The sequence below is a fragment of the Nematolebias whitei genome, chromosome 2 (genome assembly GCF_014905685.2).
Source record: "Nematolebias whitei isolate Nwh7 chromosome 2, NemWhi1, whole genome shotgun sequence".
Lineage (NCBI taxonomy): Eukaryota > Metazoa > Chordata > Actinopteri > Cyprinodontiformes > Rivulidae > Nematolebias > Nematolebias whitei.
Genome location: NC_056499.1, coordinates 40,575,931 through 40,598,286, shown reverse-complemented (window position 1 = coordinate 40,598,286; position 22,356 = coordinate 40,575,931). Strand labels below are relative to the sequence as shown.

The window sequence follows — 22,356 nt, the reverse complement described above, 5'->3', positions numbered from 1 at the left end:
GGAAGACCCAGAAGTCGCTGGAGGGATGATGTGTCTTCTTGGGCCTGGAAGTGCCTTGGGGTCCCACAGAACAAGCTGCAAAGTGTCCCTGGGGAGAGGGATGTCAGGGTTTCTCTCCTGGACCTGTTGCATCCACGACCCAATTACAGATAGGTGGTAGAAGATGGATGGATGGATGTTGTTCAATATTCAATGTTTGGCATGGATTGTTTATTTAAAATAAATTATTTTAAATGATTTGGCACCTGTGTGCAGCCCACAGGTGCAGGGAGATGTTCCCTCCTGCAGCATGTCATGATCTCGGCTCTCTGCCACACCCACTTCTCAACTGCAATCACACTCGTGCTCATCACATGTCACGTCCAAACCTCCATTCCCTCTGACGTCATTGCAGCTTCACTCCCTCTTTCAGTTTCAGCTGACACAGCTGATACATCCGTCCGGACGGACATGTCAGCTGTGTCGGCTGAAATTGAAAGAGGGAGTGAATAAAAATAATTATTTAAAGTTTTATCAGGAGGAGGAAGACAGCTGTCACTCTGTAGAGCTCAGATCACCTGTTGAAGGGGGAAGGGAGGGGGTTGTGGTCCCTAACACCCGTGATAAACGAGGGACTACTGTATTACTACTTATTGTATATGAACAATGCATGCGTGTCAAAAATGGCTTTAAACTGTATATCTAGTCATTTGTTATTTTAATGTTATTGTAGCTTTTACCTGTCTGCAGTACAAACATGAATTCACTGACATATTGTTGCCTGTTTTAGTTGTAGTTTCCAGCTGAAAGGCTAAATTGGAAGTGTATCAAATCATCACAGATTTCCTTGATAACAGAATTAGCAAAGAGCTAAGCTTGCTAGAGGCATTCTTTGATATTTTCTATTCTTGGCACATCTTCCATAATTTATTTAATTATTATATAAAAGGTACTAAACAAAGACAGTGACTGGATCTATGATTCCTGTAAAACAGTCTTTGTGCTTTGTCCAAATAAAATGTAAACACTTTAAATCCAATCTACAAATGTATCAGCTCAGCCTCTGCTCTTAACTACTCTGTCCTCGGTCTAAGTGCCTGCCTGCTTCAGCTCAACAAATAGTGTTTATAGCATCTACAGGTGCTGGTCATAAAATTAGAATATCATGAAAAAGTTGATTTATTTCAGTAATTCCATTCAAAAAGTGAAACTTGTATATTATATTCATTCATTACACACAGACTGATATATTTCAAATGTGGTAAGAATACTATTCATTATAGTTTGATAACATAAAACCTGTTTCTTTTTAGGAAAAGCTGATTTTTGATGGCATCTGTCTCATGACCTGCAGGGTTCATGAAAGGCCAATGATCTAATTTTAGCTCTCTCAGCCTGAGCTTCCTATAAAGGAATCCCCTCTGATTTTCTCCTTTTCTGTTCAGTTTCTAAAGGGGGAATCAGCTATAAACAGATATTTCTGACTGTCCTGGCAAGATATTGAAAATACTGCAATAACTTTCCTATATTACTTTCTAAATCTTGTACCAAGATATACCTGATAAGCTATTATTGTATCATAAACATGACACTTCTATCAAAGGTTTTATGATTATCTTTGGTGGTAAAAAAAAAAACAACTTTAGATTTGGACTCAAGGTTACTACATGCCCTGAAAAAAATGAACATAGAAAACTGTATGTATGCAAAAAAAAAAAAAGGTCTTTAGTTAATCAAAACTGTATTTTCTAGATTGATTGTTTATCAAAGTAAAACATTAAAGGCAAAACAAAGGGCAGCGCTCTAGAGAAAACTGAGATCAATATAGTTTAATCTCTCTGCAGGTCCTGGTCGTGTGGCCGGACCATCACAACAGTGTCTTTGATGCCGACTGGCTGAGGAAACGCTGTTTTTCTACTACTGCCAGACAAGCAATGCAAGAGGAGCTTTTTCTGAACGGTAAGTCTCAGTCTTTCTTAGACATTCTGAATTGTAAGTTTGTAACTTGGAACGTAATTGTATGAACTTCTACTGGTACCCCATTCTTAACTTTTTCTTTTAGATAGAAAATAGACATGGATCAAGTTTGTGTTGGGATTATGAGACTTTGATTGTTTTTTTTTTTTGTTTGTTTGTTTGTTTTTTTACAAAACTGTACACAAAAATAAAAACATTTACAAAAAGTAGAATTTAATTGTTACATAGTTTCAGAGTATGAGAGAGTGGGCTCAGTTCTATAGCTGGGCTTGTCCTAAAACTAATTCTTAACTATAGAAAACCGATAAGAGCAGCCAGAAGAGTTGGAACAAAGTTCTGTCAATACATGACTGTCAAACAGCAGCTATGAATGCAGCTGCACGCAGTGCATTGACTAACAATCACTCTGCCACTGGTGGCAGGAAGACAAACAGGAAGGAAGATGAACAACAACTGCAACATTAACTTTTTAGTAATCAGTGTTCTGTGATTTTATTCATCTGTTTTGATTTAAGTAGACTTTTCGCTTTATCCATCCATCCATCCTCTTTCTCTCATCATATACTGTACATAAAAAATATATATATATACGATATATATATATATATATATATATATATATACGATATATATATATATATATACACGTTTGGTTCGCAGCCGAGTGTGAAGCGGCTGGGACGAGAATCAGCACCTCCACATCTGAGGCCATGGTCCTCAGTCAGAAAAGGGTGGACTGCTCTCTTCAGGTCGAGGGTGAGGTTCTGCCTCAAGTGGAGGAGTTCAAGTATCTCAGGGTTTTGTTCACGAGTGAGGGAAGAATGGAGCTTGAGCTTGACATACGGATTGGTGCTGTCTGTGTCTGCATATTGCGGACACTGTGCCGGTCTATTGTGGTGAAGAGGGAGCTGAGCTGTAAGGCAAAGCTCTCTGTTTGCCAGTCAGATGTTCCTATCCTCACCTATGATCACGAGCTCTGGGTAGTGACCGAAAGAATGAGATTGTGGATACAGCAGGTTGAAATGAGTTTCCTCTGCTGGGTAGCTGGACTCTCCCTTAAATATAGGGTGAGAAGTTCAGTTATCCAGGAGAGACTCGGAGTAGAACCGCTGCTCCTCCACATCGAGAGAAGCCAGTTGAGGTGGTTCGGGCATCTGGTAAGGATGCTCTTTGGGCTCCTCCCTAGGGAGGTGCTTTGGGCATGTCTGACTGGGAGGAGACCCCAAGGAAGACCTAGGACATGCTGGAGAGACTATGTCTCTCAGTTGGCCTGGGAACACCTTGGAGTCCTCCCAGAAGAGCTGGAAGAGGTGCTGTGGAGAGAGATGTCTGGGCCTCCCGGCTCAAGCTGCTGCCCCCGAGACCCGACTTTGGAACAAGCGGAAGATGATGAATGGATGGAAATGGTGTTGGTGTGTGTGTGTGTGTGTGTGTGTGTGTGTGTGTGTGTGTGTGTGTGTGTGTGTGTGTGTGTGTGTGTGGTTAGAGCAGTTGTCCTCCAATGGGAGAGTTGGGGGGTTTGACTCCACCAGTGGTCACATGCTTAAGTTACCTCTGATGTGTGTCCCATTGGTGTATGAGTCAGTCAGTCAGAGAGATTTATTGTCATACTACACCACATGTGATACACGTGGTGGAATGAGATTATGTACACAGGGTCCCAGTTACATCCTACAATAAAATGTAAAAGAAAAACAGCAATAAGATCTAAGATATGATCTAAGAAAAACATCAACTAAATGTACACTAAGCACTAATAGCATAAAACCAATACGCTGAACAGCAGCACGAACATGTGATCTAAAGCTCTGATTAGTCTCTACAGATTCAGATTAGCTTTGTAGCAATATATTAGATTGCTGTGTGGGTGTGTGTGGAGGTAAACAAGGGCACAGATTGTGTTGTAAAGCGCTTGAAGTATCTAGATTAGATAGAAAGGTGCTATATAAGCACAGTTCACAGTCCACATGTACCGTGTGTGTGTAGTGAGTCACGTAGGTACGTGTCACTAGTTGTAGTATGACAATATATCCCCGTTTATATGCATACTTTTTCACGAGTTCCTCATCTTTCTGACTGTGTATTGTCGTGTATTGAATTTGACAGAAATGTAACGAGAGACGTTATTTACCTTTGACCCACCAAAATGAATGGAGTCATTTATTTTCAGAATCAAAGTTTAACATCAAACATTTACATTAATTTGGCAAAATATGAAAATAATAACAGACAGTTTCACAAATATTGAACTTCAAATCACTCGGCGGTGATTTGAGGACTTTGCTTCAGATATTTCTAAAAATATCTGTACTGATTTATGAGAGAGAGGTGAGTTTAAGAGGAAATTGAGATTTATCTTACAGAGAAATATGTGAGGGAATTAATATCTGTTGACCAGAAATTGCACGCTCCCATCAGGTATCTCAGCTTATCCCAGGTACACTTTAGTCGAAGAAGAAACCGTTACCTTGTTGACGATAGATCACCTCAGTAAGAATCCTTCAGACTGATATCAGCGTCTCCGTTGAGAACAGCTAAAATCCTTGGAGAGTCGTGCGTGGTTAGTTCAAAACAGAATTATAATCCCAAAACGTCTCTGGATTCTCGGCAACTCTGACTCTTCATTGTCAGCAGCTCTCAGACTCTTTCAGATCTTCTCAGACTCTAACTCCAAAACTCTCCATAACTCTAGTTCTCTGGAATCTCTTGGAACCGACTGCCCTCTCTGAATTCCCATGAATTCTCTTCAGAACTCCTTGAGAACTAACTGCACTCCGGCAGAACCGGGAAGTTGTCCCATTTTAAATGAGTTTACTTCCGAGTTTACTTCAGAGCTTTCTGATTCGTGGATGGACCAGAAAGAGGAGTGGTTTTGACGTAAGGTGTTTATCAAAAGTCGAGGTCAGAGAATGAAATTTGTTTAACAACTGACAGAGAGATTATTGCAGAAAAGCAGACTTCGTGGAGTCTCCACTCTGATATCTTCTCAAATAGTTAAACATGACATTTCTTCTTCAGTAAACATTTAGTTGACCGAAGCTTCAACTTTCACATACTTACGACTTGGCTCATTTCAGACAGAAAATCAAGAAATGCATATTAACCTGATTTCTCCTTTGAATGAGGAATAAAAATCATTACTTACTGTTTATGTAAAATAAAAATGAGTAGTTCTTTTCAACCTGTAAGCATTGAGTGAAACTAACACAATTTGATTATCAAACATTTGTAAAACAGTAATGATTATAAAGGATTGTCTTTTCTGCTTGATTAATTCAAGAAAGAAAGTCATCAGATGGCTCAGACTTATTCAGATCAATGAAAATAACAGTCTCTGTCCATCTGGTAGATTTGAGGTCATCAGGGTCAGATGAGGGTCAGATCATCAGGTCATCTGGTTCACTACATGTGTATATATATGTATGTGTGTATATGTATATACACATATATATATATATATATATATTTATTTATTTATTTAACAGTACAATGTATTTGTAAGTGAAGTGTAGTGTTAAAGGTCATATAACTTTAGAGCTTTCTTATATTATGCAGCAGGTATCATTTATATTGAAGGTGCATGTTAGTGTTTCAATGAAGTCTCATTTCTTCACAAATATATTTGCAGTGAATCAGGGTCTAGTGGAATATTGCATTGTACAGATAAGATTTAAAATGGTGCAGTTTTCATAACTGCTGACAAAGTGCTGTAGTTATCTGACTGCTCTGGTCTGAAACTAATTATTTCTTTCTAGTTATTGTTGATATAATGGTGGAAAAGATTAATTTTAAAGGAGGCCATAAATCACAACACAGCTGTCCCACAATTAAAAGAAGAACAAACACTCTCCTGAATTAGCTTCAAAGCTGTATCAGAGTGCAATTCATCAGCTTGCCAAGCAGCAGGTGTTACCTGGACACACTTAAATAACAAAGCAGCACATTCAGTAAAACTTGTCACACATGACGCTTCCTTTTGTGTGCCATTATAAATGTTTGCCTATAAATATACACCTCTGCAATTTACTTCACAGTTAAGCTTCAGAGGAAGCAGAGTAAATCCAGACTGTCCAAGCACATGTTCAGATACTGCAGTCACTTGAGACACATCCACTATTCTGTTTCACTAATCGTGAGACTTTTAGCACCAAGTGGCTGGACCTCCTAAGGGGGTGGAGTGCAGGAAGTTATCCAGAGGAAGAGGTTAGCCAAGAAGAAATGGGACAATTAACTGAAGAGAGTGGACAGGAATATAAGGAGATGCAGCGTAGGATAACGAGGGAGGTGGCAAAGACAAAACAGAAGGTGTATGAGTTGTACCAGAGGCTGGACACTAAGGAGGGTCTTTTTTTACATTATTTACATAATCCCTTCATTTAACATGCCATTTTATGTTGAGTTTTAATTCAATTTAATTCAAAAAGACTTTATAAATCCCAGAGGGAAATTAAATGTTGTAACTCATCATCCTGGTTTCATTAAAGAGTTGTTGTAGATGCTGATGTCTGTGGGCAGGAAGGATCTCTTGTAGCGTCTGTCTTACAACAGATCTGAAGAAGCCTCTGACTGAAGACCTGACAGTCTGATGAAGAGGGTGCTCAGTGTTGTCTATAATGTTCTTCATTTTATGAAGAATCCTTCTTTGTACAGTCATCTCAAAAGGTTCTAGAGGAGTCCCCAGAACTGAGCCAGCCTTCTTTATGAGCTTGTTGATCTTTTTCAAGTCACTTGCTCTGGTGCTGCTCCCCCAGCAGATGATGGCAGAAGAGATGGCGCTCTCCACTAGTGTTGTGTTCAAGACCACCTAACTCGAGACCAAGTCAAGACCAAGACCAGAGTGTACCATGACCCAAGACAAGTCTAAGACTTTTAGGGTCCAAGACCAAGTTGAGACCAAGACCTCAAATAAAATAAATTAAAAAAAATGTTTTTTTTAATAAAAGTTACATACTGCAACTTTAAGTTTGCTTTTGAATGAACGTATCAGCTTTTATAATTTCAAAGCTACATAAAGAAATCAGACATTCATTGGCATAACTTCATGTGAGTCAACAATAAAATTACACAAGTGTTAAATTGGAAGCAGCTTCATCACATGTCAATTATAAAAAAAACTGCAGTGGAAAAACACTCTTCATAAGTCCAAACTCAAGACCAAGGATAACCATGTAGTTGCACAGTGGTTTCAATAAAGTAGTAGATATACACATAAAAAAGTTACATGAATAAATGTTAGTTACAAGTATATTATTTGTGATTTAAATAGCCATATTTTATAACTGATAATTTGGGAGACAAACGCAACAGTCCAACAAAAATCTTCCCAGAGTCCCCAGCAAAATCAGAATGAAAACCGCCCAGTTAGCAGTAAACGGCCCAATCTGGCAACACTGGGAGTGATTCGTGCGAGTGAAAGAGGGTAGGCATGACAGAGGTAACAAAAACATGTATTTAACAATGAGTCACGTTATTGTTTGGATTGGAACCAGTACGTTTTGCATCCAATAAAAACAAAGATGTTAACAAATAAATTAGACAATATTCTGGCAATTTAGTGATATTTCCACAGTTGTGGTCTTGAAATAAAATCCAGAGTCCTTAACGTCCGAGACCGAGACCAAATGCAGTCGAGTCCTAGACGAGACCGAGACCATCAAAAAGTGGTCTTGAGACTAGTCTTAAGACCAAGACCGGTTTCTAGTACTACAACACTACTCTCTACAACAGACTTATAGAAGATATGCAGCATCTTGCTGCAAACACTGAAGGACTTCAGCTTCCTCAAGAAGTACAGTCTGCTCTGTCCCTTCTTGTAGCTTCATGGTTGCATCTCTAGTCCAGTCTGTTGTCCAGGTGAACCCCAAGGTATTTGTACTTCTCCACCACCTCCACTTCTTCTCCCATGATGGAAATAGTGTTTGGCCTATTCCTGTTTCTCCTGAAATCTACAATCATCTCCTTTGTTTTGTTCACATTCAAGATGAAATGATTGTTTCCACACCATGCCACAAAGTGGTCCACCAGTTCCCTGTACTCAGCTTCTTGTCCATCTCTGATCCACCCGACCACTGCAGAGTCATCTGAATATTTCTGCAGATGACAGGAGTCTGTTTTGTACTGGAAATCTGAGGTGTACAGAGTGAAAATGAGAGTACAGTCCCATGTGGTGCTCCTGAGCTACTGACCACCTGGTTAGATGCACAACCCTTCAGTCTCACAAACGGTGGTCGTGGTCTGTTTGTCAGGTAGTCTTTGATCCAGGTGATTGTTGAGGCCTCCACCTGAGTCTTCTGGAGTTTCTGACAAAGCAAATCAGGCTGGATTGTGTTAAATGCACTGGAGAAATCAAAGAACATGACTCTCACAGTGCTGTCTGCTTTACAAATATGCATCAGATACACTTCGTTAATACAAATCGGAGTAATTTGAAGCCCACCTTATGTGGAAACACACTTTATCTTTCTTCTCAAGCAACTCTTATCAAATAAAACAACAAATACAATAAAACAAATGCACAGCTGTATTGTTTTACATTGAAACAAGGAGTAACATACTAGGTTTAAGTCAGATACATGACAGTTTTCACAGCCGCAACTTTGATTTGTTTGATTGGGATGTTCTTTGTTGTACTTTCCACATATCAATCAATATCATTGATAAGTGAAAATTCAAATCTAATTTTCTAGCTTCAAAATCATCTAATTGTCATGAGAAGTTAGTATGCTTAGGTTTTAAAGCAAAGCGAGAAGACGGAGAACTAATCTGTCACATATTGGCAAAATATTATCACACAGGCTAGATGATGATAACGGCCATATCTGGCCTGCGAGCCTTGATTTTGACGTTGTCTTAGGCCCCTTGGCTGCATATCACCTGCTTTTATTCATGTTACTGTTTAAGATACTATCACACTGTTGTCGACAAATTGTAAACATTTGCGAGGGAGAATCCAAAATGTCTCCACAGCAGTCACTGGTCTTCACTCTCGTTTCACAGGAGTTTTGAATGTGTTCAAAGAATTATTTTAACAAATCTTAAAGTAGTCACAGATTTGTTGTAGCTATCTGGACCGCATCTTGAACTCTTATCAACCTAGTTTCTAGGTGTAATTGCAGAGCTGTACTTTTTAATCAATATGTAAGAAGCTACTGGCATATTTTGGCTCATTTGTTGGGAGTTTATGCACATGTGTCGTCGTTAAGCACGAGTCCAAGAAATAAAATGTGAATTTTCTGCAGCTTTGGTTTTAAACCACTCCCTAGTAGTTGCAGCAAACCAACATATAATATAAGCTCTCAATATGGTGTGCTTACCACTCGTCATGGAAGAACCTACAAGTAAATGTGGTATTTTAATTAAAACATAACAGATAGTACCTGGCAACACCTTGGTATGATGTGGCACAAAGAAAGTTATTTTTCAGTCATGCCAATAAAAAGATGATTCATGTTTTTTAAGGACTGTATCGCTTTGTGGAGTAGTTGTGAGCAATCGGTATCTCATCAGTAGTAGATGACAGTCAGAACAGACTGCTGGGAGAATCAGGAAGACATTCTAGTAGCAACATTAAGCTAATAACTAGTTAAGCCTCTGGTATACTCGCGCGTACGTCAGTCCAGAGGTCCGTGCGTACCGGATTAGAGTCGAAGCGGACGTGGATGTCCGTGCAAAGCTCAATTTTTATGACCATGTGCATGTACTCTGTGTCGCACAATAAACTGCCCGGCGACAGATTGTTTTGTATGTGACACCAATGTATTAAATTCCCCTTCTTCATCCGTGGTTTGGTTTAATAGCCTTTTCTTTTGTTTTGTTTTTTTCCAAGAGGCAAGTGATCTCTTCCTCCTCCGTTGACACCATGACTGAAATAATAAAAAATGAAGGAATTTGTCACGCGCAATTTAAAATTAAACCCAGCATGGCTGCGGGAGGGTCTGGAGGTTTCCTGGTGGGCTGGTCTGATGTGTGGGCTGCAGGGCCAGCGCTCCCTGGGTTTTTTTTTGTTTTGGTTTTTTTTGCGACCTGTCAATCAATCCAGTAGACATGTCAGCAAATGACCAAATGGTGACCTCAATTTGTCCCGAAGGTGAACACCCCTTGTCTGCAGAGCTGGCGAGTTGGCTGCAGCCGCTCAGGGTGGATGCTCAAGTATGAAGTCTCAACCCTCTGCGGACAGTGCACGTCGAGTCCACACGGAAAAGTTTCTGTGTGAGTTTACTGGAGCCTTTAGGCTTTTCAGAGCAGATTTCATCCATCTGAAACAACCTAAACCACAAACATCTCATCCAATCCTTTCAACCAAAATCTAAACTCATTAAAATCCAGCTCTGTGGTGTGTATTTCTCCATCAATAGGACTGAAGCAGTTCAGATATCGGCTGTGCTGAAATGGTTTTGTATGGGATGAGGTGTGACTGTCAGATTATTGCTGGAGTCAAGAACCTGTGGCATTTCAGAGATGACCCTCACATGCTCAGCTGATGTCCTTTTACCTGAAAACTCCTTGTGTTCCTGGAAAGACTCTTCCCTTTGCTAATGGGTGGGGGAGATGTGCTTGCTTTAAACTGTTCTTTGCACTTTTTTGTTCTTTTCTAAGAAACATGACGGAGTTGTTAAAGAAGATAGTTTCTAAAGATTGTAAAATAACTCATTTTTCAGTACATTTAAAATGGCCCAATACACTTTACAGCCTGCCAGACAGCAGAGGAGAAGGAAGGTTCAGCTGTGGAACAAGGTAGCAGCACTTCAGTGGAGCGGGGGATGGACTGTAGTCAGTTTGTGTACACACACGTGGTCCTGAAGGACCCACAGGGCTGAGCGGCTCTTGTTCCACACTGATTAAGAGTCTGTGTGCGTGTTGGCATTTCAGAAGTCCTTCATTCATGTTGAAGTGTAAACAGACCCCCCTTACAGCAATTTGCAGATGGGCAGTCTTTTTTTTTTTTTTAAAGCTCTGCACCAGGAGCGCTGCTGGAAGACACAGCTAAGTTTGTGCACCAAAGCACAATAACGAGGATGTGCTCACTCACAGACACACACACATTGGATTTAATCACTTCCTCCTGAGCGCCAGACTGGAATTTTTGTATAAAAAAATACCAGAAAGGTTTAAATTCTTGTATGATGAGTAATACACAGTATTTACTCCCTTTTAGCTCAGACTTTAGTTCCCTTTTTGTTGTTGCCTGAACTTACTGAATCGCCGTTTTCTGTATAAATTTCTGTCTTTTTCATGCAGTGCACCTACATTTTTACAGGCCCATGTCTGCCTGTTTAAATGATTGCAACACTAGCTGTGGGGTGCACTCGGGACGCTGAGGTCAATATGATAATTGGAGCTTTGGGGTTATTACTCAGGCTGTACTTTACCTTCTGTTTTTGTGCTTGAGGTAACGTGTTTCTGTTTCTATGGAGTGTTCCCAAACCTCGGTGTCTTGTTCTGCGGTGAGGCATGGAAACAAAAGCTATAGAAGAACTCATTTTAAGTAAAATGTAAAAATTATATCATTTTAAAGCCATTTTATTCAGTCACCATTATAGGAGTTAGCTGTATTGAACATAATTTGTGTTTTTCATACATTTCAGCTGTCCGTTTTAGGATTCATTTAATAAGTGCATAGTTTTTCATTTTATAGTATTTTAATCAGTTAGGTCTTGAATTTGATCTTTGGTCAATTCCAATTTAAAAAGCAATTTAAAGTCTACTTCAGACAAGTCTGAACTAAGGAATAGCCTGTGAAGAACTGTTGGGCGGTGGAGCATCAAGAAGGCTCATGTCTGTAACAAGGAGACTTATTCAGACCCCATCTGTCTCTGCCATATGGAAAACTGATTCAGACTTAGGGTCAAGAAAAACTCTCCATGTTCCTCAAAAGTACAAAAATCACTCTTGTCGGTATTTCCGTTCTTGGGAGTGAACAGATCCCTGAGCCTCCACATTTATATTACAGGAGTTCATATTTTATGCTGCCTGAAGCAGGGAAGTCGTCCATTTTCTTGTACAGTTTAACGTCTTCCTCCACATACTTTTGTTTTCTCCTTTTAACAGTTGTGGGAAGCTGATCAAGACTAAATTAATTATTCTTTACATAAAGTCCACGTAAAAGTTGCTTTCTGTCCAAGTGTTTTAACTGAATTCAATTCAGTATACTGTACTTTAGTTGTCCCCAAGGGGCAAATAAAAAATGCAACATACAAAGTCAGAGTTGGAACTCTTTAACTTTTATTTCAATAACAAAATGCCGTTTATCATTGTTTGAATGAAGTTGTGCGATGAAGCTCGTTTTGTGTTGTGTTTCCTTGACTGATGAAGCCTTCCGGATGGGGAAAAAAAAAAAAAAGAAACTGTCCAGATTACCTGACTGAAAATTGTTGGATTGTATACCTGGATTATTGAGCATGGACTTTTTTTTTTTTTTAAGGTTCATCCAGGTTTTTATGTTTTTAAGACATGCTTGTAGTCTAAGTAACTGATTGGATTCATTGGATTTCATGGACAAATATAATTGGGTATCATCAGCATAACGATGAATCTTTATCACATGCTGTTTAATAACTTTACCTAATGGAAGCATATATAATGTGAGGGGTATAGGTCCAAGCCCTGAACCCTGAGGAACTCTAAGACTAACTTTGGTATATGAAGAAGATTCATTATTTACATTTACAAACTGGAATCTAGCCAATAAATATATTAAACCAATTTAGAGCCGTTCCTGTAATCCCAATATCATATTCAAGTCTCTCTAGTAGAATATTGTGATCAGCTGTATCAAATGCAGCACTGAGGTCTAACAGGACCAGTGTAGGCACAAGTCTGTTGTCAGAGGCCATGAGAATATCATTAATAACTTTCACCAGTGCAGATTCAGTGCTGTGATGAGTTCTAAACCCTGACTGAAACTCCTCAGATTATTTCCGTTTAGATGTTCACGCAACTGACCTGCAACTATTTTCTCTAGAATTTTTGAGATGAAAGTTGGATTAGATATAGGTCTATAGTTGGCCAGAATTCCTGAATCAAGATCAGGCTTCTTAAGTACAGGTTTAATTACAGCAGTCTTAAAGTGCTGTGGCATGTAACCATTCATTAAAGAAAAATTAAGAAGATCCAAAATGTGGACATTAATTGGGGGAAATACCTCTTTAAACAGTCTGGTTGGGATGGGATCCAGCAGACATGTTGATAGTTTGGATGAAGCTATTATTTTTGACAATTTAGAGAGCTTGACAGGACAAAACAGTCCAAACATAAATCAGGCACTCGCTCACTCCCAATCTGTCAGATCCTCAAATGCTTAACTCTGCTGGTCAGTCCTGGTTCTTTGGCTTCATGTTTTAAAGAAACATTTTTTAATGTATACCTGCCTCACTGTCACCTGCTGCCTGAACTGCAACCAGCCAACAACCACATTCATTACACACCGCCGCTATTAAATAGTTCCTGGGAAAGCCTGTCACTCATCACGCAGTTATCTGCAGTGACTTTCTTTCACCAATAAATCTCTCAGTGATTACTCAACGCCTGCCAAATGCTTACAACATTTAAACCATGTCATCATTTCAGGCTTCCAATTTTGTGCTTGTCATGTTTGTTTAGTGGAAGAGAGAATCAAGACAAATTTCATGTCACTCAATTTAAAAGACTGATATAGAAACATGTTAAATAGACCTTTCATGAAGTAAAAATATCTTCATAGATAGTTTTAAATGTAGTCTTTTTGCTAAGATGCCATTATAATCCTCTTAAACAAGGCAGTTAGAGTAACATAATCATGTTTTAATCGTTGGAATGCCACTGCTCTGTGCTCCCATTCACACTTAGTGTGGTTTTTAATCAAGAGAACAATAATTGATTGGTGCTTTACGTAGATTAGTTGATTATGTATGGTGGGAAACAAAAAGACCAATTTAAATGTATCATTTGGGAGTTGCTGGTATTTTTTTCAGTTGCTCATTGCAAAAAAAAAAAAAAAAAAAAAAGTAATAGTTGCCTAAAGTTATTTACAAGTACTTAAAAAAAGTATGCAGTAGAAGTAGCATCAAAAAAAGCAGCCAATCTAAAAATGGTTTTAAAGACAGAATGGAACAAACAGGATGTCCCTGAAGTGGACATCAACGTACACAATACAGTAGTCCGCGTTTTTTGCGGGGGTTACGTTCCAGACACCCGCAATAAGTGAAAGACCACGAAGTAGGAATGTTTTATTTATTTTAATATATATCAGAGTCCGAGATTCTTTATTGTCATTCACACCTCATGTGGTACATGTGGTGGAGCGAAATTATGTACACGGGGTCCCAGTTACATCCAACAATAAAATGTAAAAGAAAAACAATGATAACATCTAAGATATGAACTAAGAAAAACATCAACTAAATATACACCAAGGACTAGTAATATAAAAACATTACGTCGAACAGTAGCACAAACATGAGTCTGTGTGAGCAGATGAGCACGCATGAACACATCAACATGAAACAGATCAGCAGCAACATGAAACAGATCAGCAGCAACATGATGTGATTCTTCACAGTGATTATTCTAGTTAGAGATTCATGAGTAACAGCTTCAAGATAGAAGCTGTTCCTCAGTCTAGATGTTCTATTTGGCAGAAAGCAGCGACTGGAAGCACTGTAGGCTTTTGGATAGTGTAGTTCTTTGGACTGGCCTTATAGGCTTATTGAAAGAAAACTACAAGATGGCCGCGCCTGTCCAACCTTTTTTTGGGGGGTAACTTTTTATCTCATACCGTCCCAATCATATAATATAAAAGTTGACAGTCGTTGAAAAACCATGAAAGCCGAACCGTGAAGTAGCGAGGGACTACTATAAATCTACTTGTAGTAGCCCTTACTGTGCATTTGGTAAGGAGGCAAAAATATGAAATAGTGATGTTGATCAAGAGCTCTACTGCTTTAAAACCAGAGCCAGATACTGAACTCTCATTTTAAAATCCAGATTTTATTTTGTACGGTGTTACACAGACGTGACCAATCCCATTGTGTTGCTTAAATGATCATCTGTCCATCCATTACACTCATTAAGTCTATGTCAAAGTTCACCTGCTTTGGGATGTCGGTGTGTTGATACATTTATTACCACATGCAGACTTTTTTACACACATCTGCTTATGCTTTTGTACTTCTGTGACTTTGACTATAACCAGAAACACATTGTTTTTATTTTAAATGACTTGCTCCTTGTGCAGTTTTGAGTCTGGTCATTAGTTCTCCAAAGTTTTTGTCATATCCTTTCAATTAGTTTTTACAATATTTTCCCATTTAGTTTGTGTAGTGTTTGAGAAAGTTTTCCCATCTGTTTGGTCATTCCCTCAGCTCTCTGGTTTCAAACACCGCCACTTTTCATCAGTTAGCGTTTTAGTCCAACTGGACATTTAACAAACTTTCTGACGGACCGGTTCCTTGCACTCAAAAAAAGATTAATTTGACTTTGGATGTTTCTCCATTTGGTCTGCTGATTGATTCCATAACACCTCCAGCCAGCAGCAGCAGATTTGTCAGTTCCTCATCTGGTTGACGTATCCCCCTTTAGCCATCTGGTCTGGATTTATCCTTGTATGTCACCACTTGTCAGCTAACAAACAGACTCCTGGAAACAAAGCTGTGGAGGTCCATCAGTGGAAATTTTCTTCTTCCAAACCTGACTATCATTTCACACAACATTTATATCTTGAGGAAAAATCAACGTTCTAAACAAGTGCTCTCGTAAACAAGTACGTGCTGTGTTTCCAGCCTGAAGGAACTCAAAGAATTCAAACTGTAAACCACAACTTGGGTGTTTTTAATTTGTTATAATTGGCCTCTTCACTGTGCTGTAATGGACATCTGATGCTTTCACTAACTCAGTCTTGTTCAGTGATCCTCAACTAAACCTTCTACATATCAGCTTTCTCTTTCCAGAAAAAACAAAAGAAGGCCTTGTGCTGAACTAGTTTCACTCGTTCACATCGTTTGTCTTTCTACAATTCTGCACGGATCACCTCTATGTAGGCCAAATTTGTCATTTCCTTAGAAATTTCACCATCTTCATGTCCGACTGCACGAGAAGCCTAATAATTTAAACGATTAGATGTCTCATTTCTTTGTCAAAGTCTTTTTTGACGCTTCAAATAACGCAACACAGAGTAGAAGCTGCCAAAAAGGACACATTTTGACAAACTACCATGAGGCTGAGTTGAGTTTTAGAAACCTGAACCTGCCGATGGAGGAAAATGTTGGGATTAGTGTTTGGAGGGTGACTTACTCTTGAGTGAGTAAACGGAAAACAAACCATCTCTTCAAACTGGGAACGCAGGAGTTTTGTCATACAGGCCTTGTTTTTAATAAAAAAACAACAAAAAACGTTTTTTGTTGGATTTTAGTAGAGGTGGAATAATTTTATTCCCCCTGCAAGTCCAATATTATAAAGTAGTAGAGTTGCATTTGAGCCTAAAAAAATTGGCCTGGCCCAAACCCGTATAATTTTTTTCTGAGCCGACCCGAAACCAACCAATTAACTGTGATTATACACCCGAACCCCAAAAAAAAAAACACATATTTTTTTTTATTAAACTTTTGTAAGCAAATCAGTTTGACATGATTTAAATATGTATTTCAAAGAAAGGAGGAAATAAGATTTCTTGTTTATTAACAAGAGTTAGCAGATTATTATAGTTATTATAATATTATAGTAATTATACTTATTAACGGTTGCCGGCCGCACGCGTCCACTGACTCAGCAGCTGAGTCCAGTTAAGCCTCAGGTGGGTCGCTGGCAGTGATCCATCTGGACTTTTTTAAATTTTACTTCTTTCAACCGCAGGTGGTCTGCGATTCTCACAAATCGCTTCCATCTTTCGGTTTAGCTCATAAATCAGCTGATTTTGAGTAGTCGAAGCATAAACCAAACCTTCACACAGACTCTGCAGTTTTGCCATGACTGAAACTGCTGCTGCCGTCCTCTTCAATAGCCGATAACATAGGAATCCACAGATGCCAAAAAGCAGAAACCCTGCTATCATGGTTCCAATTATATAAACATCTTTGGCGTCGTCCTGAGACGATGCGTAAAAGCACATCGGCTCCCAAGCTCCACAAAGATCCATGACATATCCTGCCGTGTGCGTCTCAGCGTGGCAAAATTACAATATCATGAAAAAGTTGATTTATTTCAGTAATTTCATTCAAAAAGTGAACTATTCATTCATTACACGCATACCAATATATTTCAAATGTTTATTTCTTTTAATGTTAATTTTTATAACTGACAACTAATGAAAACCCCAAATTCAGCATCTAAGTAAATTTGAATATTGTAAAAAGGTTCAATATTGAAGACACCTGGTGCCACAGTCTAATCATCCAATTAACTCAAAACACCTGCAAAGGCCTTTAAATGGTCTCTCAGTCTAGTTCTGTAAGATACACAATCATGGGGAAGACTGCTGACTTGACAGTTGACCAAAAGACGACCACTGACACCTTGCACAAGGAGGGCAAGAAACAAAAGGTCATTGCTAAAGAGGCTGGCTGTTCACAGAGCTCTGTGTCCAAGCACATTAATAGAGAGGCGAAGAGATGGAAATGATGTGCTATAAAAAAAATTGTACTAGCAATATGGATAACTGCACCCTGGAGAGGATGGTGAAACAAAACCCATTCCAAAATGTGGGGGAGATTCACAAAGAGTGGACTGCAGCTGAAGTCTGTGCTTCAAGAACCACCACGCACAGACGTATGCAAGACATGGGTTTCAGCTGTCACATTCCTTGTGTCAAGCCACTCTTGAACAAGAGACAGCATCGGAAGCATCTTGCCTGGGACTGCTGCAGAGTGGTTCAAAGTTATGTTCTCTGGTGAAAGTAAATTTTGCATTTCCTTTGGAAATCAAGTTCCAAGAGTCTGGAGGAAGAGAGGAGAGGCACAGAATCCATGTTGCTTGAGGTCCAGTGTCAAGTTTCCACAGTCGGTGATGGTTTGGGGTGCCATGCCATCTGCTGGTGTTGGTTCACTGTTTTCTGAGGTCCAAGGTCAACGCAGCCATCTACCAGGAAGTTTTAGAGACTTCCTGCTTCCTGCTGCTGACCAACTTTATGGAGATGCAGATTTTATTTTCCAGCAGGACTTGGCACCTGCACACAGTGCCAAAGCTACCAGTACCTGGTTTAAGAACCATGGTATCCATGTTCTTAATGGCCAGAAAACTCACCTGACCTTAACCCCAAAGAAAATCTATGAGATATTGTGAAGAGGAAGATGTGATACACCAGACCCAACAACTCAGAAGCTGAAGGCCACTGTCCGAGCAACCTGGGCTCTCATAACACCTGAACAGTGCCACAGACTGATCGACTACATGCCACACCCCGTTGCTGCAGTAATCCAGGAAAAAGGAGCCTCAACGAAGTATTTATGCTGTACTTGCTCATACTTTACATTTCAGTTGGCCAACATTTCTAAAAGTCATTTTTTTAATTGGTCTTAAATAATATTCTAATTTTCTGAGATACTGAATTTGGGGTTTTCATTAGTTGTCAGTTATAATAATCAACATAAAAATAAATAAACATATAAAATATATCAGTCTGTGTGTAATGAATGAATAAAATATAAGTTTCACTTTTTGAATAGAATTACTGAAATAAATCAACTTTTTCATGACATTCTAATTTTATGACCAGCACCTGTATGAATGTTTCTGTTCCGTGCCCTGAGACCACTTCTGTTGTGACTTGGCGCGATATAAACAAACTGAATTGAACTGAATTAAAACTCTTCAGTGAAGCAGTCATTGAGCTGTGTCGTTTCCTGAAACCAGATTCATGGAGAGGTAAGATGTTAAATGAGTCCAAATACTTTTCGACTTGAGAGTTTTATCAGTTTTTCTAGCTCCTTAGCTGAAACACAGAGTTGAGAGATGGGTCAGTAATTGTTCAGTATAGTGAGGTTTCCTCCCTTCAGTAAAGGTAGAACAAAAGCTGTTTTCCAAGCGTCTAGAAGATAACTTGATACACATTTGTACCACCACTAGTCTGTGTGTCGCATGACCTTTTCATCATCCCAGCTCTAAGATCAAGGTCACAAATCAAGGTCAAAGTTTGTACATGGTCTTTTTTTTTTTTTGGCTGGGCCATCCATGGGCTTTTAATGTGCTGTTTGTGGTACTCTTGTTCTTTTAATTCTACTGTACTTTTAGTTTGACAAGTAATTGAAAATTTATTTTACTCAAGTCCTAACTACTTTTATATTTCATCAATCTTATTGGTTCTTTTAATTTTAGAAAACATTTTTAAAGACGTTATATATATACAGGTCCTTCTCAAAAAATTAGCATATTGTGATAAAGGTCATTATTTTCCATAATGTAATGATAAAAATGAAAGTTTCATATATTTCAGATTCATTGCACACCAACTGAAATATTTCAGGTCTTTAATTGTTTTAATACTGATGATTATGGCATACAGCTCATGAAAACCCAAAATGCCTGTCTCAAAAAATTAGCATATTTCATCCCACCAATGAAAGACAAGTGTTTTTAATACAAAAAATGCCAACCTTCAAATAATCATGTTCAGTTATGCACTCAATACTTGGTCGAGAATCCTTTTGCATGAATGACTGCTTCAATGCGGCGTGGCATGGAGGCAATCAGCCTGTGGCACTGCTGAGGTGTTATGGAGGCCCAGGATGCTTCGATAGCGGCCTTAAGCTCATCCAGAGTGTTGGGTCTTGCGTCTCTCAACTTTCTCTTCACAATATCCCACAGGTTCTCTATGGGGTTCAGGTCAGGAGAGTTGGCAGGCCAATTTAGCACAGTAATACCATGGCCAGTAAACCATTTACCAGTGGTTTTGGCACTGTGAGCAGGTGCCAGGTCGTGCTGAAAATGAAATCTTCATCTCCATAAAGCTTTTCAGCAGATGGAAGCATGAAGTGCTCCAAAATCTCCTGATAGCTGCTGCATTGACCCTGCCCTTGATAAAACACAGTGGACCAACACCAGCAGATGACATGACACCCCAGTGACTGTGGAAACTTGACACTGGACCTCAATCAATGTGAATTCTGTGTCTCCTCTCTTCCTCCAGACTCTGGGACCTTGATTTCCAAAGGAAATGCAAAATTTACTGTAATCAGAGAACATAACTTTGGACCACTCAGCAGCAGTCCCAGGTGAGATGCTTCTGACGCAGTCTCTTGTTCAAGAGTGGCTTGACCTGGGGAATGCAGCACCTGTAGCCCATTTCCTGCACACGCCTGTGCACGGTGGCTCTGGACCTTTCTACTCCAGATTCAGTCCACTGCTTCCGCAGGTCCCCCAAGGTCTGGAATCGGCCCTTCTCCACAATCCTCCTCAGGGTCCGGTCACCTCTTCTCGTTGTGCAGCGTTTTCTGCCACACTTTTCCCTTCCCACAGACTTCCCACTGAGGTGCCTTGATACAGCACTCTGGGAACAGCCTATTTGTTCAGCAATTTCTTTCTTTGTCTTACCCTCTTGCTTGAGGGTGTCAATGATGGCCTTCTGGACAGCAGTCAGGTCGGCAGTCTTACCCATGATTGTGGTTTTGAGTAATGAACAAGGCTGGGAGTTTTTAAAAGCCTCAGGAATCTTTTGCAGGTGTTTAGAGTTACGTCGTTGATTCAGATGGTTAGGTTAATATCTTGTTTAGAGAACCTTTTCATGATATGCTAATTTTTTGAGACAGGCATTTTGGGTTTTCATGAGCTGTATGCCATAATCATCAGTATTAAAACAATTAAAGACCTGAAATATTTCAGTTGGTGTGTAATGAATCTGAAATATATGAAAGTTTCATTTTTATCATTACATTATGGAAAATAATGACCTTTATCACAATAAGCTAATTTTTTGAGAAGGACCTGTATATATATATATATATATATATATATATATATATATATATATATATATATATATATGTGTGTGTGTTTGTATTTTTATTGTTTCCTCAGTTCCTTCACTGCCTTCATGTCACATCCTCTGTTTCTGTGTAACTTCTGATTTAGAGCTTCTTGTATTTGGTTCTTGTCAGATTGTTTGTTGCTTTGCTTCTGTTTGTTTTTAATGCGATGTAGATAACTTTGTGTTGCACACCTCTGTTTGAAAATGACTTCATCAAAAAGTTTGTTTTGATTTGATCCATTAGCACTTTAAGAATGTATTTTGACTCTCAGCTATGACCAAAACAAATTATCTGTAAAACTGTCAGAGTCACTTCTATGTTTGCTGAAGTTGCTAAGCTGTGACGGCCATCTTAAATTGTGTCGACTCCAAGAGTTAAGTGCTGATGGATGTACTTCTGATGATTACTTTCAGGGGGTTTCATCAAAATGTGTTCATGAGATATTTTACTAACGCCGCAGACAAATAAACACAGACAGACAAAAACATTATTACCCTTTTGCGTTCTGTGGTGGCAATCTCATATTTTCTAGAATATTGAAACATTTGTAAAATTTTATAGTAAAATGTTAAAAGAACAAAGCAATCCCAAAGTATATTAGACACAAAACAGTCAAGCATAGACAGTATGTGAACACAATAATTTTGATAAATTAATAAATTGTAGTAAAAAGCTTCAAGAGATTTAAACATTAGCGGCTAAAGTCTCATTTAAACATGTTTGAATTAAATTTCATGTGTGTTTAAATGTGAGTTATTGAGTTTTGGGTTTCTGAACGTGGTATTTTTAGCCGTGTGGCTTTGAACCCTTCATTCTAACAGATCATTGAAGGGAGCTGATCCGAGCTTTGAGATAAAACTCAGCCGAGTCAAAACAAAAGCTCGGTGGATAAGGCAGTGATTCAGGCAGAGCTTTAAAAGGACTCCCAGCAGAGGGGAACCACACAGGCCACAGCCCAACGGCCGCAGGAGCCTCGGCTTCAGCTTCCCTCATCTGGAAAAGCCACTGCAGCAAGGGAGGAACTGGGGAGGGCATTGAGCACGTGCACCATGTTGTCTGGCTGTCAAAGGTGTCCCTTCATGCGTGTGTCAACACAGCTCTTCCTGTGAAAACCTCAGTGGTTTTTTTTTAAACAAATGAGTGCACAGAGAAATCTTAAGGCTGTCTACTAAATACTTTGTGTATTTATACTTCCATGCAGATTAAAAAAAAACGAACATGTACAAATTCTCAGAGTTAATAATATAGTAGTCTCTAGTTTATTGCGGGGGAGCCGTAATCAGCTGAAATTCAAAAATAATTTTGCTGCCTCGGTGCTCTGGGAGCGTGCAGAGGGAGGGGAAAAAATAAGGAGGAACGTGGCTCGTTTCTTTGAAATTTAACAAGAAAAGCACCTAAACAATTATTTGTTTGCTCAAAATTATAGGAAAGGTGTGTCTCAGTCTAACACTTGCATAATAAATGCACTTTA

At 39.1% G+C, this 22,356-nt stretch overlaps 1 protein-coding gene across 1 annotated transcript in view; it reads left to right on the top strand.

Moving 5' to 3' along the window:
* Window positions 1–22,356, top strand: part of bbox1 (butyrobetaine (gamma), 2-oxoglutarate dioxygenase (gamma-butyrobetaine hydroxylase) 1) — a 40,164-nt gene that overhangs the window by 5,835 nt on the left and 11,973 nt on the right. Inside the window, exon 3 of the mRNA XM_037697684.1 lies at window positions 1,824–1,938. Within this exon, the coding sequence (XP_037553612.1) occupies window positions 1,824–1,938 (115 nt within the window). The remainder of the gene's footprint in view (window positions 1–1,823; window positions 1,939–22,356) is intronic.